The sequence below is a fragment of the Carcharhinus amblyrhynchos genome, chromosome 11 (genome assembly GCF_965287045.1).
Source record: "Carcharhinus amblyrhynchos chromosome 11, sCarAmb.v2.hapA, whole genome shotgun sequence".
Classification (NCBI taxonomy): Eukaryota; Metazoa; Chordata; class Chondrichthyes; order Carcharhiniformes; family Carcharhinidae; genus Carcharhinus; species Carcharhinus amblyrhynchos.
The window spans coordinates 21,786,935-21,805,432 of NC_137334.1; the positions used below are offsets into that span (position 1 = coordinate 21,786,935).

The following is an 18,498-nucleotide window of genomic DNA, read 5'->3' on the forward strand; positions in this document are numbered from 1 at the left end:
TCACTGCAGCATCACATTCTTTAAAGTGCATTTGCAACTTTTTTTTAAAACATTACAATTTCCTAATTTGCCAACAAATCTAAGTATAAGTTACACGCTCTATGACTGAGACATGTTGCACTATTCTCTCTCTTCCTTTTGCCTGTATGCACCCTTTGACAAAATTTAGTACACCACCCATCTCCAAGGTCTCTCCTTTCTTACTCAATTGAGTAGCAGTGGTACCTACCAGTCTTACTCCACTCACATTGATCCAATCCCAACCAGAGAATGTTCTGCAATGATATCTTTTCTCATAGCCGCACTGCTATTGATCAAGATGCCCAAGGATCTATCCTTGATCAGGGAGAACTTTTGTGATCAGTGGAAAGGATATGTAATGTAGCAAGTGGTGGGGGCCAAAGCCAATAACTTCCATGTTCTCAATGTTTAACTAAGGGCAATTGTATCTATCCAAGACTGGATGTCAAACAAGCATGATGGCAATCTAATAGTGGAATACAAACAGGTACAGCTGGGTGTCGCTAGCATATATGTGAAAACTAACCTTATGTTTGCGAATGGTGCACACCAGAACAGTGGGGGAGGTGGGGTGGGGGTGGAAGTATGATGCTTACGTAATGACAGAAGATGAGCCATCAGTGGAGCTTCTGTGCCCGAGACTGGAGAGACAGGAGTTGAACCAACTGAAGGCAATCCAACTGAACTGGCCAACATCTCTCCTCCATTGAGCAGGACAAAGATTACAGAAGTAGAGATGGATTAATACATTAAATTGTGATTCCAATTTATTATCTGATTAGGGCTATTGGGTGCTGGGCATGACTGCAAACCTGATACAAGAGTTTTAGATACATACTGGTGAAAAATATGGGCATGGATAATAATATTCAGAGGTCTGGAGAGGAGGAGTTGAAGATGAGGGAAGTCAAGGTTAAAGAGGTTGAGGGTGGGTTATTTGTGGAAAGAGATGACGACAAGTTTTGAGAGTAAGGAGGAAAATACTGCCAAGGGAGCATTATTTAGAATGTTAGTTTGCATGGGAACAAGGAAGGAAAGTTGAGTAATCTGCAGTTTAATGGAGTCAAGGGTTGGGCTGGGATTGGGCGGGGGGGGGGGGGGGGGGGGTGGTTTGCTGAGGAGAGACTAGAGATTAAATAAAGAGCTAGGACAGGAGCAAGTTTGGGGGAGGGGTGATTTAGTTTGGCGGACAAAAGGCAGGACAGATAGCTTCAATCTTAATTAGAAAATGTCAAGAAGAAACACTTGGTGGGTGGGGTGAAGGAAGCAAGATTTAAAATGACAGTTTACAGCGCAGAAAAGCAGCAGGTTATCTTTTCTTTCCAGGATGCTTCTGGTGGAGCAGATAGTTCTGGAAGAGGAGGGTGAGGCTTGAAGTACTTGATGTGATTAAGCCAGATCTGGTGATTAATACTGGTTTTGTGCTAGGAATTCCAATCTAGTTCCAGGATTGAAAAGGACAGTATTAAAACTTTGTCCCTCCAGCCTTCCTATGAAGCATCTTTGGAATATTGTTTAAAGCAACTGCTCATTTGTTCAAAGAACTGCACAGCAAATTTTTCCCACATCATAACAAATGTAATTTGTGGTTTCAATTGCAAGCTATATTCATTCAGACAAATCAACAGTTTGAAGGCATACAACAGCCTCGTTTAACTCCCTCCAACTTCTGTAAACAGTAGCAGCAGCCAGCAAAAAGTGTTAGCAAACTACTTACACTGCCACTCCAACCACCATTATGTAATGCCCCAAGACGGCTGGCCAGAAAGCCTACCAATTGTGATTAACAAATTAGTGTATTTTGATTGGAGGGGTAGGATATTTTAACTTCAAAGCAGAATAGGCTAAGCCTGCATGTCTTATACCTATTTGAAGTTAGCGGCCTAGTACATAATCTATAAAGGACCTCAAGATCACTCACACAACAGTCCAGGTGTTCATTCTCTCTCTCTCCTTCTCTCACTATAGACATGATGTTCCCTATACTATCAAAATATTTTTTAAAACTGTTTTAGTAGATTCCAACCACAGCATTTTCTGCTGATATTTATGACCGCGGTTCAACATTCACATTTCAAGTACGTATTGCAAAATCAATTCTGGGACATTCATTAATGTGTCGTGGCTGGACTGCCCCTTCTAGCCCTGGTGGACCTGAAGATCATCGCTGGCATGATGATTTCATGTGGAGATGTCAGCATTGGACTGGGATAAGCACAGTAAGCAGTCTCACAACACCAGGTTAAAGTCCAACAGGTTTATTTGGTAGCACAAGCTTTTGGAGTCTTGCTCCTTCTTCAGGTGAAAAAAAAAGCAAGACTCCAAAAGCTTGTGCTACCAAATAAACCTGTCGGACTTTAACCTGGTGTTGTGAAACTTTTTACTGTGGTGATTTCAGGCAGCTCTGTGATCAACATCTGTATTCCTGCCCATCAGCTGTGCAAAATTTAACCTCTATGCTCCCAGTTACCTGGCAGGAATTTAAATCATTGCAGCACTCCATTCTGCAGCAGAGATTTTCCTTTCTCCCTGCCAAAAGCTGCAGGTGAGGGCAGACTCCTTCAAAGTCCTCTGACAGGCAGGGTAGGTGTAGTTCCATGCTGCCTAGCTGTGCGCTCAGCTCCAATGTATGCACACAGCTTTGATTTCAAGCTGCTGAGGTTTCCCAACAAGCTGAAATCTTTGGAACCCTCTCCATTGCACTTAAAAGGTTTTGATCTTGATAAATTCACAGTGCAGTGCCTTGTAAAAGAATCAGCTACCTGTTCAATGGATCCTCCAGCCACCGATGCTTATTTTTATTTCCCTTCATGGTTGAATGCACATCAAGCACTCCATTGATCCTTACAATGTTGACAGAGTCAAAGCCTGATCGACAACAGCCTGTTGTTTCATTTCCCTGTTTCCAAACCACAGTGCAGCCTGGGAGAGTTGCAATGGTTTTGCCAACCAGCGTGGAATCCATTTTTCGGCTGGCTCCCGCTTCTCCTGGCCATTGTGATATTCAATGGGAGCTGGTGGACCCAGAGAATCTCCCTTCCCCCCCACACCCCACATCATTTCTAGTAAGTGAACAACATTAGCCTGTTTTCTAGTGGGAATTCCTGTCGATTAGATTCTAGTCATCACTCTTGTAATTTACAGCATTATCCCAAAAAAAGCATCAAAACTGCAATTTATTCCCCTTCTTCGGAACATTGTGAACACTGGTCAATGGCTACAAGAAAATAAATCAGGATCTCAGTATGATGCTCTATTTTATTTAGAACGTTAAAATCAGCCTCTGCCCTTTATACTGCTGTACATAACATTATCTGTACAAGCAAGCTTTACGCACTTAGCACATGATCATAATTAACATTGCTCTCCGAAATCCCTAAACGATCAAACAAGTTTAAAGGCTAGAATGTAATCTCAGGTCAAATGTTCACAAACCACAAACGCTTCATTCTTACAGTTTTTGACATAAACCGAATCACTCGATTGAATTATAGCTGGTTAATTTCCTGCCACATATCTATTCAGAACAGGAGCATCAAAACTTAGGCTGTGTGCCACACACAGCCTGTGATGTTTAGACAACTCAGTACTATTTGCACTCAAGATATTTCTTATTTACTGATTTGTCCTGTTTGTACTTCATGATCTGGAGGCTTGGATATTGTTGCTCTTAAATCTATTGCTGCATTAGTGGTTGAATTGCAAATCAAAATATCAAGATGTACAAGTGTGTGCAGCTCAATATTGGTCCATCTTAACGAGGACAATTTGTACACTGTGCACATTCCATAGTACACCCATAAGTGGTCCACAAAGATAATATGTACACATTTTGTATTTCATTTGTATAACACCCACATAAGATGACACCCAAAGAAATATCCATCAAACAAAATTATATCTCACATTTGTATGATATAGTCCATTCATAAAAATACTCAGTACATGTTTTATTTTAAGAGTTATGATTTTTAAAGTGGAACTTTTTGGCAATATCACTAAGTGGGAATATAATTTATTCACTACTGGCAGTATTACTACACAAGTATGATACTGCACATTAATTCAACATGCCTTCCCAATAAATAAAGCACGTCAACAGTGAGATCAAGTGTAGTATCGATATGCTGTGCTCGGTTGAAGTCATTAGGTTACATTTTAGCTTCATTTGAAGCAATTTTTAAAAGCGGCATCTTGGCCTTTTGGCTAAGATGCAAATGAGATCAAGCCTTGGAGGAGGAGCTATGCCTACTCCAATCAGCTTGCATCATGTAGATCAAGCCCAAGACAGATGAGAGCCCTGTCTTGTCAGTTTGGATCTGGAATGTGTCAACTTGTTGAAACTCTGAATTGTATTTGATTGAATTGGAATAAAAACAAAAACAAACTTACAGCGCTACAAGCATTTTTTTTGCAAAATAGAATTATCTTTAGGTCTATTCTTCCCTCATCTCCCCAATAGCAACCACTGCTCTGCTCAAAATGCCAGATCAAAATCAAAGAACCTTCAACTTTTTCACTCTGATCCAGGCAAGGATTCATCAATGGACACAGAGGACACACCCTGCCAGTTTTGTGGTGCAGTATAATGTTCTTTATAACCATAACCATCAAATCAACACTATGTAATCATGTAGAAATTACATACAGCCCCTCCACTGAAGGTTCGAATTGCAAAATTTGAGTCTGTGGCAGACATTTAGACACTACAGTAGAAAGAAGGAAACATCAGATGCTGATGTATGCGAACATTCTGTACAAGCTAAAACTGCCAGGTTTGTATTACAAGCATATGATGCACAAAACACCCACAAAATAATGCAAATATCTCCACCATCTCAACCTATCACAGATTACTGATATTCCCTTTTGTTTGGTCTAGCTAAGGAGTTTTCTACCAGTAAAGGATCCATTACTTCACTGTAAAATGGAATCACCTGAATGGAATTCAGAGATATTTACCAGCACATAATTATTTCCTTCTCCAGCTCTTCAATATCATTGTACAAAGCTGTGTCAGATTGGCCATGCTAAATTGTCCCTTGGTGTCCAAAACTCTGTAGGTTTGAGGGATTGGTAACACTAAATTGTCCCTTAGCGTCACAAGATGCATAAATTAGATGGATTGGCCATGCTAAATTGATCCTTAGTGTCCAAAGATATGCAGGGTACAGGGATTAGTGGGTAAGTACACAGGGTTACTGGGTAACATGCTCTGTTTGAAAGTCAGGGCAGACTTGATGGGAAGAATGGCCTCCGTTAGCACTGTTGTGACTCTACAATCTGCTAAGCAAAAGACCGAAATCTTGGTTTCAAATTCAGCCATTTCTGTCATTTGCATTTATTATAACAACTCAACTTGACAGAATGGCAGCAATGTAATGCGCGTTTGTACAATTGTTCCAATTACATTCAAACAAAAACAAAACTTGTAAAGATTGATTATAATAAACGTACATTTGCATTAAAGACCTATTGTTTTTTAAATCTTCTCCAATTCTTTTGGACAAAGATAAACACTGTAGAATTTAGATGTTTCTTTTAAAGAGACGGTTCCTGAAAATGGTGCACAAAGAATATAAAAAATAAGAATAGAAAAGCCTCATTTTCATCAGCAAGTCATGCAGCTGGATACTGTGGTAGTGTTCCAGCATAAACACTTCTACAATCCTGATGTATTTCGCATCACACTGAACTGCTTCAAATAATACACTATAAATGAGAAGCAATTACTACAATGCTCAATTTTAAAGAGATTTACAATTCTAAATATAGATCATGAGTGAAAAATCCTGTCAGTAAAATCCATGTGTACAATCGGGAGTGAAGTTCAGTCAAGCTTACATCTATCATTTTCACTGAATGAATACAAGTACTTGAGGAGTACTGAGAAAACAGACATGCTGTCAAAACTTTTCATCTTGCACTTACCAGGACAGATTCACAAGTATACCAGTTGTAAAGCAGACAACAACTTCTATTGCATGAGATGCGAGAGCTGATTGGTTGGCAAATGGAGTGGTTGAGATGTTGCTATGGAGAATATACCAGGTGACAGTTAACTTTCAAGCTTTTGTTTAATTTCAAACCAGGCAGGTTGACTCTGATTGGTCAAGGCCCTGAGGAATAATCACAAAATAGCTGTCCTTATCGTGACTTTTTTAGTTGAAAAGGCCGCACTGAGTGGATATTTCATTCTGTCTGTAAAGGATTGGGTCTTGTGGGAATACATGTAACTTGCAGCATGTGTATCTGAGCCACAATGAAAGCCCGGCTGATAATCTTAAATTGATTGCCAGTGTAATTCTTAGCACAATCAAGATTGGGCAGCACTTGCTAAACAAATCGCAGAATCATATCTGATGTGGAGAAAAATAGGGTTTGAGTTTTGCAAGCACGGGTTGATTGGGTACAGGCCATACTTAGCCTGTTGTGAACAGCCAAAGGGATATGCTGCTTGATACGGTCCACCAGTTTTTGGGGCGTGGTAGGGGTCTCTCCTCATTGCATCTAACCTACTATCATTCCCTTTGTTATGTGGAGCTATGAGAAGGTTGATGCTACTGTTCCTGTGCAGGAACCATTCCTCTGCCCCAATGAAGGTTGGCAGCTGAAAAGGGAGTGAAGTGCAACATGCAAAGTGCATTCTAAAGGATTAGTAATCACCTGTCAAGGACTGAAAACATTCTCTATGAAGGAGAACTGTGAATAGCAACCTTTCACTTGGTCATGGTTGCATCTCTTCAGTTTCACTGATCAAAGGCATCCAAGCCTGCCAGTTTCACTAGCACGAGGAACCACCATACCCTGCTGTGTACTCACCTCAGTGACCCTGTGAGTTCCACATAGCTCAAGAAATAGGTCCACTGCCTGTTAAATGCAGAATCCTTGGGTTACATACAAGTGCTTTGCCTGACAACTGCACGGGGACCCCCTGCTCACCTACAAATGCATTCCGGTGAAAGCCAGAATAAATGACATTGGGTTTCTGACCCAATGTCACTTTTAAGGAATTTTAACTCCATATGCCCACAACATACCTTCTCTTGCCAGGGAAAAGTGACCACTGTTTATGCAACTGCTGCAGCTCTCCTAGCACTTCTTTCACACTTGTGAGCAATTGCATATAATTTCATGTGATCTGATCCTCAATAATTCTCTCAGGACCTCAAAGTTCTGAACTCTTCCACTCACTTAGCTTTCCACATCACTAATAATCCATTACATTGCTGTCACAAGGATTAATTAACATATTCATATCAAGTTACTTGACGGAGAAAATAAAATCATACTAAGCCAATAACCTGCATCTTCTGTGATAGCAATAATGAAACCCACAACTTGGCTTCCACCAGTGACAGGCTTGTAACCAGCACATCACCCAAACATTATACTTCGTTAGAGATGAAGCACTTTGGAACGTCTAGAGATCATAAATAAATGCAATTTCTTTATTGATATTGGTCAAGTTTTAGATCTGGATACCATGTAAATGCAGAAGAACAAAATCTTCAATATTTTTCACACCATTAGAACTTACTGAAAAATTGGCTGGCTTTTAACGCCCATTTGAATTTGTCATTCATATCTTATTTCTTAATTTATCACAACCTCTCTCTACCTCTTTTCAAATTTTGATTGCGTCCTCTGTTCTTTATATTCTTAGCCATATATTTGGAGTTCTCATTTTCGGAAACGAAATAGAATTTTTCTCTGAAAAGCAGACGCAAAACTCCAATTCTGCAAAATCTAGCCAACACAAATGCCTTAGTATCTACAGAAACCTTTTCATTTCTACAATACCTGTAATTTCCACAGTTAGATACGTGCACCACATAACTCTAAGGATTATAAGCTGAAAACTATTCTTGGCAAATTAATTCTGTCAGCATTTTATTACATCCTGTCCCCACAGAATGGATTTAATACTTTTTGAAAAAAAACATCAATTCCCTTTTACATTAAATAAAATTTGGTTTCTTCTGAGATCGCCTTTCTAGCACATTTGTAATATTTGAATTGCGCTGAATATTTTGTAACTTTTGGTGGTAGAAATCCATTATTCTGCAGGTCAACATTCTGATCCAATACAAATTCATTCTGGAAATCACAACTACATGAACTTCATTTCTTAAAAGCGGATGTTGGAATGTGAAACACAAACAGAAAATGATGAAAAATCTCAGATCTGACAACATCTGTGGAGAGAGAATAGAGCTCTGATGAAGGCTCATTCAGACTCGAAACATTGGCTCTATTCTCTCTCCACAGATGTTGTCAGACCTGCTGAGGTTTTTCATCATTTTCTGTTTGTGTGTGTGGCCTTCATTTGACACTTTCCTGTGACTGGAATCCTAGAGTTTGTAGTTAAGACATCACATTAACACTTAGAGCAACAGCAAGTAACTGCTAAAAGAGGTAGTGTCTGTTAGTTGTCATGAAAAGTACCTTTTAACTCACCAACTTTCTTTTGTTTCCCTCGCTAATAGTTTGTACTTCTATGTTGTGGCCACCCAGTTACATCCAGAGAACCTCCTGGTACAATCAGTCCCACCTGCTACAATCCAGAAGTCGTGATTGGAGCACTTGAGGTTTCCTGAATCTATCACTTATTCTAATTTGAATTAAGCAATTGACTGCATGGACATAATGAAACTAATCTGAGCAAACTAAAACCATTTACAAAACTTGGGTATGTTATAATTAAAGAATAAATAAATTGATCACAGGAACAACTGGATATTGCAAATGAAGAAATTTCATGAACAGCTTCCATTGCAAAGGTTTCAATATTCACCATCAGTGCTCAGTTATTGAAGTACCGGGAACAGTCAAATGAAGGGCAAAACAGACTACACGATTTAATGTTACCAACTGGCAACATGCAGGCAGTTTTGAAAATGGCAAAACGTGCATGAATCTACACTGAGAAAAAGTAATTAATTTTGCAATAAAGCAACGTAAATGAATATGTTGGAATTATTGGAATTTATGTTAACTGCTTAAAAATACTTAAAGCACACAGCTGGAAGTAATAACTTAACAGTAATCCTCTGTGAAATCTATATATCCGAACTCCATTTTAAATTTGTTGTTCAATAATATACATAGGCATCTTTAATTTCAAGATGACTCGGAATATCAATGCGCTTTTACAGATTGCCACTATAAACCGAGATGTATAAAACATATGCAAATTAATTGCCTGTGACAAATCAATGAAATAACCTACTTTACATGCAAAAACCAGCTTCATGAGTCATCTAGGGACTTTGAAATGTTGACACAGCAATGTCAGACAATAAATTTTGACCAACAAGCACAACCACAAATCATGACAGCAGGAGGACATACGTTCTCGCACAAAATATCTGAATGATCAAAAATTCAACAGGGATTTAAGATTCTATTTCTCTTACGATTTGAGGAGAATGGTGAGACACGTCAACTAAATGCACCTTTCTGAACCTGTAGTGAGTTTTAAAAGTGTCAGCACTTTACCAAATTTCACTCAATAGACAGTATGGGCCAGGCTTTGCTGTCAAGAGAAGCTCAGTGCTGTTTCTGCAAAAATGGTACAGGAAACAGCAGGTGCCTGGTTAAATGTCAAGCTACAGCAACATGTAGTCCAGTATATTCTTTACAAATCATTGCAACCTATTCATTTATCTAAAGCTGTAAATGTTTTTCAATCTGCTATCATTCATTTGTAAGAAAGTTTGCATCATCAGGTTAACAGCTGTGTTGTGTGTTTTTCCTCTTCTACTCTTCCACTCTTACAGGTGGCCATTGCTGGTCCCTTTTCAGTCAGGCAGTGAAACCAACAGGAAATCAAGGACCTAACCACAAGTGCCACCAATACCACTTCAAGAAACCTGCTGACAGGAAGGCAGTTGTGTCATTCTGGAACTAGAATTCAAACCCAGACTCTCTTGGGAGGCAAGCCCATGCCTCAATTTACCAACTTCCTCTGTTGTCATGTGACATTAATTACTTTCAGGCAATTGCCTTTCTGTATTCAAAATTAAGACGGCAGCTGTAGGCAACAATAACTGCTTGCATATTCAACATGGTTTGTGTGCACTATGTAAAAAGTCTTGATCAAACTAGCTCATTATTCTTCAGAAGTTGATACTTAAACATAACGTGAGATGATCAAGTTAGAGAATGCAACATAAAAGTAAGCCACACAAACATTTCAGTTCTAAAAGTGGTTCTAACCATTTCAATAGTCAAAGACAACAGAACAATTCTCACTGCAGTCTTGGAATGCAAAGTAAATATCATTATCAAATGACATCTGTACTAAACCTCAAAAATTTTGTTGCACAGCTGGAACCAGCCACAAATTTACAGCAGAATGCAACTTCATATTACCACTGAAACGTTTATTACAGGGTGAAGCCAAATCTGTGCTTTTTCATCCACCTTTCTATTATTTCTTCCCCTCTCCTGAAATTTTTAGCACTTAGTTGCACTGAAATGTTCACTATTTCCCCACACTTACTTTTAATGTTACGATAATGGCAAAAAAAAGTCAGATTCTTGCTTTCACCACATGGAAAGTATTATTTATCCATTTTAGGCTCAAAGTGGGTGATCTCAAATTTGCCACAGTTTTGCCTACATCTTTATCAATTTTTCAGAAGTTGATACTTAAACATAATGCAAGATGAACAAGTTAGAAAACGTCCAAGTTCCCACGGTTCCCCACAGAAAGCAATGTGCCAAACCTTGCTGTCGTGGCACTTCTGTGTGTGTCATTTACTAAGACCCCTTTCTGCATCCTTCAATTCAAAATATTTTTGCACTGGTAACTGCAGAGAGGGTAATGGGGTGAGGGAGGGAGGTGGGGGGGTTGGGGGAGGTGGGGAGCTGGTGGGGGTGGATTCATGCAGGACCAAGCAGACCTCCTTAACCAAACAGAATTTAGAACTGAGAAAGAAGCAGAAAAGATGGAGAAGGAAATAAAGTCAAATACAGGCAAACCAGGGCAAGAAAGGGAAATAAAGAAAAGATTGTGTTGAGAAGAGGGATGCAAAAAAGGAAACTAGAACAAAAGTAAAATTTGACACGTTTAAATCTCCACATTGATTACGTGAAGAACTTTCTAAAATAGAGGTTAATTGGCATATGAACAATTATCATATTCTTAAAAAATAAGAAACAAATTCTAGCCTTAACATTTTGCAAATACTTCAACGGCCAATTGATGTGCAAACTCAGCAAGTCATTAAAAATAATGCAGAAGTTAAGAGTGGGATACAGTTTCTACCTCAACCAGCAAGCTCTGGAGATGTGCAATTCTCAACTGGTTAGCCTATTTTCACATTAAAGTAGTGTTTACTAACATACCATTATTTTTCTAGAAATGCCCAGCCATGCTGACCGGAACACTATCTTTCCAACATAATAAAAACCAAATGCAGGTTTTGTAAGTGTAATGGATAAGGACAAGGCATGTTGCAGGCATTCCATCTTTCACATTTGCATTCACTACATAAACCAAAAGGTCAATGAACGATTATCCCCAATCCAATGCCTGGTTATGTAGATTACACCAAAAGATTAGAATCAAGATAAAAGCAAAATACTGCTGGAATGTGAAACAAAAACAGAAAATGTTGGGAAATCTCAGCAGTTCTGACAGCATCTATGGGGAGAGAATAGAGCCAATATTTTGAGTCTAGATGACCCTTTGTCAGAGCTGAAGACAAAGGGTCATCTAGACTCAAAACATTGGCTCTATTCTCTCCCCACAGATGCTGTCAGACCTGCTGAGATTTTTGTTACAAGTTTTCTCTCCTGCTTTTCCCCAAAATAACAATTTTAGCTCTATATCATTTGCTAAATTACATACAGTATTCCTGTCAACAGAGAGGAAAGTTTGAAACTTAATGAAAACCAATCAAGTTAGAACATACAGCCAACATGAAACCTGGTAATGAAAAGTATTGGTATCCAAATACTCAGAAAAATTTAAGTAATTTACTTTCTTTCTACAACATGGTTAAGATCCTTTAACTAGTTTAAGTGGGAATCCACTATGTTGTGCACATTCAGCAGTCAGATCTTGAAAGATCAACTGTTAAGCTAGTTGGTAAGAAACCTCAGCATTAGTTGCAAGGACAATTAAAACATTAATGGTCATCACCAATTTACTGAGCAACATTTGGCACAATAATTGTAGAGCATGCTTTAAGAAACTGCAATGTCTTCATAAAATGCAATATGGATTGTTTGTTACAGTAATGAATACTTTTTGTTTTAGAAACAGGCATAAAATTATGGAAATAGATCTGATGTAGTAGTTTTCTTATTTAGGAAGCAGCATTGTGCCCTCCACTCTGATGGAGCAGTCTTAGATTGGGCTAACGCTCCACAATTGCCAACAGCCCTATAAATACAAGTTTTTGCCCAGTAAACAGGCGTCACAACTAGACCAAATCTGTTCTTATAGAAGATCCGCACTCTTCCAACAGGAATTAGATTTTAATCAGAGGCAGGAAACCTACACTAGGCAGGACTGGAGGGGTATATGGTTGGGTGGGAACTTTGTATAGTTTCATAACCATATCAAATCGCATCATCCCAGAGGGGCTATTATATTACTGTTTTAATTCTAGCATAAATTGCACAGCACAAGATAGATATTGAAAGTGGCTTACCTGAATGGCTTTGTGAGGTCATCATTTAGACAGTCTACTGCTGCAGCAAATAGCAACGAGTCAAATTTTTCAAACAACTGAAAGGACAGCCCCCAGGAACTCCAACACTCCAGGAATACATACAAACGTAGTATGTTAATAAAGTCTTTGTTGATAAAGCATCCTCTTCAGACAAGGTAATATTTCCAAACTAAATGTTTTGCTCACTGCGCTTCCAACTGTGAACCTATTGGGAAAGACATTTTGGTTCATTAGGATCAGAAAAAGACTTTTTGTATCTGTAAAAACAATCCAATGCATTTTGGGCATTTTAAGCTGATTAATACAGAAAGAAAAATCAATAAGCATGAGAACCAAAGCTAAACTACTTTATTATTGGGGAATGGAGACTTTCAGCCCTCCCTGAATTCTCATAATCTTACTGCAAGAAATAAAACTATGTGCAATCAAGAGAGTAAACCAAAGAACTCATAACTTACGAAAATACCTTACCTCAGAGATCTCCAAAGGTCCGACAACCCTTCGAGATCTTTGCACTCCTGCTCCACCCTATGCCTGATTTTTAACTGCACCATCAGTGATTCACTGCCATGGTCTTAAGCTCCAAAATTTCCTCAAGCCTCTGCAGTGCCCTACCCTCTGTAACATGCTTCTTTCGACCAAGTTTTTATCACCTTGGCCTAGGCAGGATGTCAGAGAGTCACTGCAGTCTTAATGGGCCAAATGGCCTCTTATTGTACTGTAGAGATTCTATGATTGTGGGTTCAAGTCCTTTACATTGAGCATAAAAGTTTGTGCTGACAGTCCTGAGTCCAGTACTCAGGAAGGCACTACCATTCAGACAAGACATTAAACCAAGGCCCCATAGAAAAGATTGCATCACTATACTATGGAAAGAAGCAAGGCTGTTATCCCCCAATGTCCCTGAACCAGTGCCATTAAAACAAATAATCTAGTCTCCAATATATAACTATTTAGGGTGGCACAGTAGCACAGTGGTTAGACTGCTGCTCCACAGCTCCAGGGACCTGGGTTCGATTCCCAGCTCGGGTCACTGTCTGTGTGGAGTTTGCACATTCTCCTCGTGTCTGCGTGGGTTTCCTCCGGGTGCTCCGGTTTCCTTCCACAGTCCAAAGATGTGCTGGTTAGGTTGATTGGTCGTGCTAAGGAATTGTCCCTTAGCGTCCAGGGATGCGTAGGTTGGAGGGATTAGTGGGTATAATATGTAGGGATATAGGGATAGGGCCTGGGTGGGATTGTGTTCGGTGCAGACTCGATGGGCCCCTTTCTGCACTGTAGGGTTCTATGATTCTAAGTTTGTGGTATTTGTTGTGGAATAATTAGGCTACTTTATTTCCTACACTTTAGAAATACTTAACTGGCAATAGGTGTCAGATGGGCTACACGATTACAAGTCTCCTTATAATGGCTCAATGTCAATTTCTTTCCAACAACACCACTGTGAAGCGCCTTCAACATTCTGCTACATTAAAGAGGCTATATAAATGCAAATTGTTGTTACTGAAAGAATACTTACAACATAAATTGAAACCAATCCCACTCAATTTCATAATTGCAAAATGCAAAAGGCCACAATTTGTTTGAAATAAAATCTGTTAAAAAGTAAACTACTATGCTATGTAACATTGTAATGCAATGAATGACAATCTCAAAGAAGTTCTCTTCTGATTTCAGTCTTCTAACAGGGAATTAATGAACCCAAAGGAGATTTAAATACAACATTTATAATAGCGAATGTGTGCATCTTACAACTGTTGTACTATGAGAAGTTAAAACAAAGCAGTGAAGAAGCTGAAACAATTGTGCAATGTCGCAAGCAGACAACAAAAGCTCTGGGCTACACCCTGTAGCCAGTTCACATGACAATGCAAAAGAGCTGCCCAACGTAGTACACTGGATAAACAATTCAGTCAGATGACTGGTAGATGCAACATGTCCCTTTGTTTTGCGCCCCAGCTGGTTACCGTGTTGTGATGAAATCATCTTATCAACACTAACTGTAATATGAAATAGTATACAATTGTGATAACAAGATTACTGTTAATCCTTTTCTCCAACTGCACTGCGTCTAAAGCAGATCTTGCATTGTTCTAGAAGTTAAAATTTTTTTTTTAAAATGTTGAAGCAGAAATACAGCCAATTTTATCTGCTAATAATGAACTGATAAAATAATTGGCATTTGGACAGCACTCTGATGGGAAACAGTCAAAGGCAGCTGTACTATATATATATTATATAGATTCTATATATTATATATTATATTATATATAGTTCTATAGATATGTTAAGAACAAAAGGTTGGTTAGGGCAAGATTAGGGCCAGTTAGAGACAGCAGTGGGAATTTATGTGTGGAACCGGAAGAGATTGGAGAGGCATTGAACCAATATTTCTCTTCAGTGTTCACGCAGGGGGACATAAATGTAGCTGTGGAGAACACTGGGTTACAGGGTTGTAAACTGGACAGTATTGCAGTTGATAAGGAGGATGTGCTAGTTATTCTTGAGGGTTTGAAAATAGATAAGTCCCCTGGGCCGGACGGGATTTACCCTAGGATTCTCTGGGAGGCAAGGGAGGCAATTGCAGAGCCTCTGGCTCTGATCTTCAGGTCGTCGTTGGTCACCGGTATAGTGCCAGGAGATTGGAGGTTAGCGAATGTTGTCCCATTGTTTAAGAAGGGGAACAGAGACTTCCCCAGGAATTATAGACCGGTGAGTCTTACTTGTGTTGTGGGCAAGGTTTTAGAAAAAATTATTAGGGATAGGATTTATAGTTATTTGGAGAGTATTGAATTGATTAGAGATAGTCAGCATGGTTTTGTGGAGGGTAGGTCGTGCCTTACTAACCTTATTGAGTTTTTTGAGAAAGTGACCAAAGAGGTGGATGGGGGTAAGGCAGTTGACGTGGTATATATGGACTTTAGTAAGGCGTTTGATAAGGTTCACCATGGAAGGCTTCTGCAGAAATTGCAGATGTATGGGATTGAGGGTGATCTAGGAAATTGGATTAGGAATTGGCTGGCGGATAGGAGACAGAGGTTGGTGGTTGATGGTAAGTATTCGACATGGAGTTCAGTTACGAGTGGTGTGCCTCAGGGATCTGTTTTGGGGCCACTGCTGTTTGTAATTTTTATAAATGATCTGGATGAGGGTATAGTTGGGTGGATTAGTAAATTTGCTGATGACACCAAAGTCGGAGGTGTGGTAGATAGTGAGGAAGGGTGTCTTAGTCTACAGGGAGGCTTGGACAAGTTGCAGAGCTGGGCTGAGAGGTGGAGGATGGAGTTTAATGCGGAAAAATGTGAGGTAATTCACTTTGGCAGGAATAACGGATGTGTAGAGTATAGGGCTAACGGTAGAACCGAAGGGCCTGTTCTGCGCTGTAATGTTCTATAACTCGTTTGTTGGTTGTTAATCACTATAAGCAAATTGATACTGATAGCATTACGACCCAAGTCTGGAATACTCACTACTTAAATAACCACTCCATATAAGCAAATAGAAACAAAGAAAATGTTTTAAAATCTTGGTTATATAATGTATGATACTGCCAGATGGCTCCTGAAATCAACTCGTTTTGAGAGGAAAGAGAAAAAAAAAATTGTGGAAAAAAGTAAAATTCCCATTGCTTACCATGTGCCTTAACAATCCTGGTTCAGCAATGATTGTTCTTTCATAAAATGAAGTATATTTATTCGTCACAAGTAGGTGTACATTAACGCTGCAATGAAGTTCCTATGAAAATCCCCTAGTCGCCACACTCCAGCATCTGTTCAGATACACTGAGGGAGAACTTAGCACGGCCAATGCACCTAACCAGCACATCTTTGACTGTGGGAGGAAACCCCTAGGTAAACATCTGAATGGAGTTTAGGTCAAAAAACAAAGTGGAAATGACAGATTTGCAATGCCCAATCAGCTGACTGACACGATTTCTGACGTTTCACTGCAGAATCAAGAATGTTTTTGGATCATTGCAGAATGTTAAAGGGGTAGCAACTGCAATCATTCCCAAATATAAATCTGCACATTTAACTTTAAGCACCAACTAAATTTATATTAAATGCTTTTATTACACAGAGTTTGCCACATAGAAACAGTCATTTGGCCTAACTGGTCTTCCTTTCCAGAATTAATGCTCCACGTGAGCCATCTTCAATCAGCACACTAAAGCAGATGGCCTGATCATTATTACATTGTTGTTTGTAGAAACTCTCCATGTGAATATTAGGCACTACCTTTCCTAAATTATAACAATGTCTTCACTTCCAAAGTACTTTAATGGCTGTGAAGTAGTTTGGGACATCCAACACTTATGAAAGATATTATTTAAATGCAAGTCTATTAGTATATTCTTCTTTTCCTTGGTCCCTCGTGCACTTCTCCAACTTCCTCTTGACAATTATTCCTGCTATTTCATCTCAGCTAATCCATGTGTTCAGAAGTTCCATATTCTAACCACTTTCTGGTTAAAGAGGATTCCCCTGAATATCATGGGTTTGACTGCTGACAATCTTTTATCTAGCTTTGGTCTCCTCCACAAATGGAAACACTCCTTTTCTGCCAAAACCTGTTCATAATTTTAAAAGACATTCAGAGTAGGTTACTTTGCAGCCTTCCCTTTTCTAGGGAAACGAACACCAGCCAACTTAGGTTTTCCTGATAGTTACAGCCCCACTGTTTTGGTATCATCCTTGTAAAACTTTCCATATTGCCTTTATATCACTGTTTGTAATATGGAGACCTAAACTGTTTACAGTATTTAAATATGGCCTATTTAGCCTAACTTGATTGCCTTTCAATTCAATTCCCTGGATATGAGCCCCACTGCTGTTTGCATTTTTATGGCCTTGTTAAACTGCATTGAACCATGGAATCCTACAGTATGGAAGGAGGTCATTTGGCCCATCAAGTTTGTACTGACCAGAATCCCACCCAGGCCCTATTCCCATAACCCCACGCATTTACCCTGCTAATCTTCCTAACACTCTGGTCAATTTAGCATAGTCAATGCACCTAATTCGCACATCTTTACAGTGTGGGAGGAAACCGGAGCACCTGGAGGAAACTCACATGCAGACTTCACAGAGAGTGACCCAAGTCAGGAATCGAACGTGGGTCCCTGACGCTGTGAGGCAGCAGTGCTAACCACTGTGCCATCATGCCACCCATTGTTACTTTCAATGATTTGTGTGTCTGAACCCCTAAATCCTTTTGCTTTTCTACCCTATTTAGGCATTTATTTTCCAAGAAGAATATGGCCTTCTTATTTTTCCTACCAAGATACACCACCTGACATCCATTTTGAAATTAATTTGCCATTTACACACCCACATCACATTTCACAGGAATAATGAAATGCCCAAAAAAGCCTGGTTATTTCCTTTCTTCAACATGGCACATTTTATTTCTTCAGTGTTTATCATTTACACCATTGTGCCTCTATAATCCCCTTCTGACCTGGGTAGGGGCAGGGAGATTATCCTGCACCCTTTCTAAAACCACTTAAACTTTGACTCTACATCTGCCACAATAAACCTGTTCAAAAGCTTCCTTGCCTCTGCTTTCACTGTTCTTAACTTCTCCAATACCCTACCCCTCCACACCCTGACGTTCCCCTGAACATCACTCTCGCTAGTGAAATAATTCACCACCTGATCTGTCAATCATCTGAAGCAAAACCTCATCTCCATCTCCTCCTGCAAATTGTGTCAGTCATTCAAATTATTGTGGCAGAAAAGAGACAACACCGCACTCCCCAATCACAAGCTTCCTTCCATCACTTTACACT

The 18,498-nt window shown here is 39.4% G+C and overlaps 1 protein-coding gene across 3 annotated transcripts in view; it reads right to left on the reverse strand.

The window, feature by feature from the left end:
* hdac4 (histone deacetylase 4) overlaps positions 1-12,915 on the reverse strand; it is a 399,164-nt gene extending 386,249 nt beyond the window's left edge. For all 3 annotated transcript variants that reach the window (XM_080198750.1, XM_080198749.1, XM_080198751.1), the window contains exon 1: positions 12,690-12,915. In XM_080198750.1, the coding sequence (XP_080054876.1) occupies positions 12,690-12,714 (25 nt within the window). In that variant the 5' untranslated portion in view covers positions 12,715-12,915. The remainder of the gene's footprint in view (positions 1-12,689) is intronic.
* Between the last annotated feature and the right edge of the window lie 5,583 nt (positions 12,916-18,498).